At 42.6% G+C, this 6,000-nt stretch overlaps 2 protein-coding genes across 2 annotated transcripts; both read left to right on the top strand.

Annotated features, from left to right (window-relative positions):
• Nucleotides 1–532: 532 nt before the first annotated feature.
• Nucleotides 533–4,019, top strand: LOC311322420 (NACHT, LRR and PYD domains-containing protein 3-like; the record flags this gene model as incomplete). The annotated part of the gene is made up of 7 exons (XM_084454485.1): nucleotides 533–587; nucleotides 697–2,491; nucleotides 2,628–2,789; nucleotides 2,928–3,089; nucleotides 3,222–3,383; nucleotides 3,477–3,647; nucleotides 3,842–4,019. 7 exons carry the CDS (start codon nucleotides 533–535, stop codon nucleotides 4,017–4,019), a joined length of 2,685 nt encoding a protein of 894 aa, XP_084310611.1.
• Nucleotides 4,020–4,716: 697 nt separating this feature from the next.
• LOC311322419 (stonustoxin subunit beta-like) lies at nucleotides 4,717–5,507 on the top strand (the record flags this gene model as incomplete). The annotated part of the gene is made up of 2 exons (XM_084454484.1): nucleotides 4,717–4,729; nucleotides 4,951–5,507. The coding sequence occupies 2 exons, from the start codon at nucleotides 4,717–4,719 to the stop codon at nucleotides 5,505–5,507; spliced, it is 570 nt and encodes a 189-aa protein (XP_084310610.1).
• Between the last annotated feature and the right edge of the window lie 493 nt (nucleotides 5,508–6,000).

Raw genomic sequence — 6,000 nt, 5'->3', positions numbered from 1 at the left:
AATCACTTCACCAGCCATGCACATTTAACCTGGTAATTTGCTAATATGGATATGGGAAGAAATACTTTATATCACACAAAGCAGCTTTAAATTTAAAAGCTGAGAAAAATAAGAAATAATAATAAAACAAGGATTTTTTTTCTTCCTTTTTTCCTTACAGGGTAAATGACAGGGTCCATCAGGAGAGACCAGACTCTCCTGTACCCAGCTGTGTGTCCATGAAGAGTGACCAGTCTAAACGTATGCCAATAGAATTCAGACAAGGGATTTTCTCAACTGAGCAAAAGTAAGACATTTAACCTTTACAATTCACAGCTGCAAGAACAATGAATAATTGTTGATTTCCAAGACCAAAAAAATATGCTCTAAGAAAAAAATTAATGACAATTCGGTAGAATTCTAGTTTAATACAAAATAAAATAAAAAATCTAATTTTTCAAGAGTTTCAAGAGACCAACAGCAGGGATCAGAGTCAGAGGTTCCCGATGCGGAGCTGGTAGGCAAGGCCAGTGAGGGGCCTCTGAAGACGATGATGCATGTCCTGAGGAATATGAAACAACAGGAGCTTGCTGACACACTGGAGAAATGTGAGTGATGCAACACAGAATTCTCTAGAGAGTGATCATTATGATGCAAGAGCAGAGAAAAATCAATGGAAGCCAACTGCATTGACAAGTTGCACTGTGTTGTCTGTAGATGAGCTTGCTGCGGTGAGCTGTACACTCAAATCTATCTTGAAGAAAAGGTTTCAGTGTTTGTATGAGGGAATAGCTGGACAAGGAAACCCAACACCTCTCAACAAGATCTACACAGACCTCTACATCACAGAGGGTGGAAGAGGAGATATCAATACTGAACATGAGGTGAGAAGGATTGAAACAGCATCCTGGACACCAGCAACACAAATCCCAGAGACACCAATCAAATGTCAGGACATCTTCAAACCCTTCCCTGGACAAGACAAGCCTATTAGAACTGTGCTGACACTGGGAGTTGCCGGTATTGGAAAAACTGTCTCTGCACAAAAGTTGATCCTGGACTGGGCTGAAGGAAAAGCCAATCAGGATATTCAGTTAATTTTTTCACTTCCTTTCCGAGAGCTGAATGTAATGAGGAAAACAGCATACAGTTTGATAGAACTTCTCAGTCTCTTCTTCATTGAAACGATGAAATCAGGGATCTTCAACTATGACAAGTACAAAGTACTGTTTGTCTTAGATGGACTGGATGAATGTCGACTTCCTCTGGACTTCCCAAAGAATGAGATCTGTTGTGATGTCACACAGTCAACCACAGTGGACAAGCTGCTGACCAACCTCATCAAGGGGAATCTGCTTCCCTCCGCTCTCCTCTGGATAACCTCCCGACCTGCAGCAGCCAATCAGATCCCTTCTGAATGTTTTGACCTGGTGACAGAGGTTCGAGGGTTCAATGACCCACAGAAGGAGGAGTACTTCAGAAAGAAGATCAGTGACGAGAACCTGTCCAGAAGAATCATCTCACACATGCAGACGTCAAGGAGCCTCCACATCATGTGTCACATACCAGTCTTCAGTTGGATCTCAGCCTCTGTCCTAGAGAGACTGTTGAGAGAAGCAGAGAAGGCAGAGTTGCCGAAGACACTGACGCAGATGTACACACACTTCCTGGTGTTTCAGACCAAACAGCGGAGTCAGAAGTATTATGTCCATCATGGCACAGATCCGCAATGGGATAAGGAGACCATTCTGAAGCTGGGAAAACTGGCCTTCAAACAGCTGGAAAAGGGCAACCTGATCTTCTATGAGGAAGACCTGAGTGAGTGTGGCATTGATGTCAGGGAAGCCTCAGTGTACTCAGGAGTTTGTACCCAGGTTTTCAGAGAGGAGTGTGGGCTGCACCTGGGGAAGGTCTTCAGCTTTGTGCATCTGAGCATCCAGGAGTTTCTTGCTGCTTTGTATGTGCTTCTCACATTCATGAAAAGGGGCAAAAATCCCTTTGTCAAACAGAGAATGTTAAGAAAATACTCAGCATCACTGGCGGCTAAACCAATGGTTGACTTACACAAGGGAGCAGTGGACCAGGCCTTGGAGAGTGAGAATGGACACCTGGACCTGTTCCTCCGTTTCCTTCTGGGTCTCTCACTGGAGTCCAATCAGACTCTCCTACAAGGCCTTCTGACACAGACAGGAAGAAGGTCACAGACCAATGAGGAAACAGTCGAATACATCAAGGAGAAGATCAGGAAGAATCCTTCTCCAGAGAAGTGCATCAATCTGTTCCACTGTCTGAATGAGCTGAATGACCACTCTCTATTGGAGGAGATCCAAAGCTACCTGAGCTCAGGAAATCGCTCAGAAGCCAAACTCTCCCCATCACAGTGGTCAGCTCTGGTCTTTGTGTTGCTGACCTCAGAAGAGGATCTGGAAGTGTTTGACCTGAAGAAATACTCCAGATCAGAGGAAGGTCTTCAGAGGTTGCTGCCAGTAGTAAAGGCAGCAAGAACTGTCCTGTAAGTTCCCTATGCCCAGACCTTGCATGATTAATAGATTACCAATCATCATCAATTAATAATACATTACCAATCTTAATCTATATAAATATACTCCATGATGATGAGGTTATTTTTTCTGCTTATTCTTTTCTAGACTGAGTAATTGTAACCTCACAGAGACATGCTGTGAAGAGCTGAATTCAGCTCTCATCTCACACTCCTCCCACCTGAGAGAGCTGGACCTGAGTAAGAACAACCTGCAGGATTCAGGAGTGGAACTGCTCTCTGCTGGACTGGAGAAAGTGGAAATGTTGAGGTTAGAATTTAGAAGTTTTGTTTCAACCCTTTAATAATATAAAATGTGCATGTGCAAACTCCATGTCCATTAACTTAATTTGTTCAGCAAATGTGTCCGCTCAATACAATATTTTAATTTGATTCACTGTCTCTATAGCTTGAAAAAATGTGACATCACAGAGAGATCATGTGAAGTGTTGGCCTCAGCTCTCAGCTCAAACTCCTCCAACCTGAGAATGCTGGACCTGAGTAGGAACTACCTGCAGGATTCAGGAGTGGAGTTGCTTTCAGCTCAACTTGGCAAAGTGGAGATTTTGAGGTTAAAAATACTTTTATTTAATTAAGATATTAAAATGTGCAAGAACCCGTTACATGCCCATTCACTTTGGTAAATTTGTTAAGAAAATGTGTCTGCTCCGGACAATATATTAATGCTATTCCCTGTCTCTAGCCTGAAAAAATGCAGCCTCACAAGCAAATGCTGTTCAGTGTTGGCTTCAGCTCTTGGCTCAAACGCCTCCATCCTGAGAGAGCTGGATCTGAGTGACAACAACTTGCAGGATTCAGGAGTGAAGCTGCTCGCTGCTGGACTAAGAAGAGTGGAGATATTGCGGTTAGAAATAGTTTAAGTTTAAAATGTCTTGAAGTTCCTTTTGCTCACTGCCTTAAGCAAACATGTTCCTAACCATGAGCATTCCTCCTCTAGGCTGAGTAAGTGTAATCTCACAGAGACATGCTGTGAAGAGCTGTCCTCAGCTCTCAGCTCAAACTCAAACCTGAGAGAACTGGACCTGAGTGACAACAACCTGCAGGATTCAGGAGTGAAGCTGCTCTCTGCTGGACTTGAGAGTCCACACTGTAGACTGGAGACACTGAGGTGAGTTTTGGTCAAAGCGACCATTTTAGATATTATGTTTACAGTTTTCATGCTACAACAGGAGTTCATAAACAAAGTCTAATAAATTTCCAGCACCTTAGCTAAGATCCAGCCAGGTTGAACGGGGGTAATCCAGCATTATCTACATAAATAGTTATGCTAGAGGTTGATAGAGTGAGTTCACTATTGTACAGGTTGGCTCTCTGTGGAGTCACAGAGGAAGGCTGTGTCTCTTTGGCTTCGTCACTGAGGGCAAACTCGTCCCAACTGAGAGAGCTGGACCTGCGCTACAATCACCCAGGAGACAGTGGAGTGAAGCTGCTCTCTGCTGGACTGGAGGATCCTACATGTAAACTCACAACTCTCAGGTGAGAACTAGACTATGTTGCGTTTAGGCCTACCATATGTGCAAATAAATGCAAGGATTCAATGATCATTGATATGAGTATCAAATGCAATAAAATGCTTAAAAATCTATTTTCATAATGACCACAAATGTGTAAAATATTATGTTTATTCTAATAATATGATAACGACTGTGACATTCTGTTTCCCCCACAGTGTCCAGCCTGGTGGAGTAGAGTGGCTGATAAAGATATGTAAGTCTTGTCTTATCTAGGACACCATTAGAGACACACACAGTATCCATAAGCTCTTATCGCATGCCACATTATCCAACAAGATGAATTAAAGGGGTGCTCTGAAGTTTTGAAACATCTTGCTTGTTTTTACACTTGCTGTGAGTTTAGTAGATGAAGGACGCTGATGTTTCTGACTGTAATCCAGGCACTTTCGAGAATCTGCGCCAGCTTCGGTTAGCACCCTTTATGAAAGAAAAATATATATTGTGATATATTGGAAAATATAATGTAATATATCAAACAAGACATTTCCATATATAGGAAACAAGTGGTTATATTGTCCAATACACTGCAATATATGAAAAGCTGCAATTCATTATGTATCATATATTATTCTGTATATTTCCTCCATATATTTTACATACTATAATATATTGACAGTTAATATATAGGGAAATGTATTTTCTTTGTATGCGGGATTAGCCACAATGCCAGTGGAAAGTATGGGGATGTAGAGCACAGCATCAAAAACTCAAATTCTTTGTCACACTAAGGATATTACTTTGGTAGCCTATCTGGATACTGTCCCAATTGTTGGAATCTGAAAACACTTTTTAAGAAAATCTCAAGTAAAACTGCAGGTTGTTCGGTGCTTCCCTTTTAATCTATATATATTCTGTGTAAATAACATGGTGGTTAAAGAGGCTTGTTTCTCTCATCAGATCCCTGCTATCTCACACTGGACCTTAGAACAGTTAACAGATACCTCTCTCTGTCTGAGGAGAACAGAAAGGTGACAGGGGTGCACGAGGAGCAGCCATACCCGGATCATCCTAGAAGATTTACTGACTGGCAACAGGTGCTGTGTAGAGACGGTCTCACTGGACGCTGTTACTGGGAGGTTGAGTGGAGTGGTGGGGCCTCTATAGGGGTGACATATAAGGGTATTAGTAGACGGGGATGGGGAAATGACTCTGTGATGGGTAACAATGACAAGTCCTGGAGTCTGTTTTGCTCTCAAGACAATTACACTGCTAGACATAAAAACATGGACACTGTCATACCAGCCCCGTCCTCCAGAATAGGAGTGTATCTGGACTGGTCAGCTGGTACTCTGTCCTTCTACAGTGTCTCCCCTGACACATGTACTCTCCTGCACACATTCCACTCCACGTTCACTAAACCCCTATACCCTGGGTTCTGGGTGAGGCAAGGCTCCACAGTGTCCCTGGGTCATTATACCCAGCTGACTCAGGGAAGCTCTAAGATGAGAGTGTGACAGGCTGTAGATTCCCACTGTATCCCACCATCAGGTAGATGAGTTGAAGATAAACACTTCTGTAGGCTGTGCAGATCCCTTTTTTTTTTTTTTACGATTCCCTTTATTCAGCATTACTTACCACTCTGAAGACTGATGGAGATTAACCCAGTGCAGTTGAACATGTGTAGTCTACATAGATAGCCACTAGAGGGCAGCAAAGTCTCCTCGATAGAATGGAGAAGCATCCTCAGAACTTTTCTGGGGTTTTATATTTGACCTCAGCTCACAATGTCCTTGTGTCCTGTAGATATAAAAATAAAAAAAAGATTGCATTCAAGAGTGTGACAAGATTTATCCTACTGTGAGGTCGATGAATAGTGGTGCATTTCAGCCAGTTTTGTGGGATGTTCAGATGATCTCCTCTAGCTAGTAGTTATGTTAGTAGGAACAGTGATTTTCCCACTCCTAGCAAGTCACACTCTGACTGCTGGTGGAATATTTCACCTCTGTT

The sequence above is a fragment of the Borostomias antarcticus genome (assembly GCF_949987555.1).
Source record: "Borostomias antarcticus genome assembly, chromosome: 20".
In the NCBI taxonomy this organism is placed as follows: Eukaryota; Metazoa; Chordata; class Actinopteri; order Stomiiformes; family Stomiidae; genus Borostomias; species Borostomias antarcticus.
The sequence above is the reverse complement of the archived record's forward strand: the minus strand, read 5'-3'. Positions and strand labels throughout refer to the sequence as shown.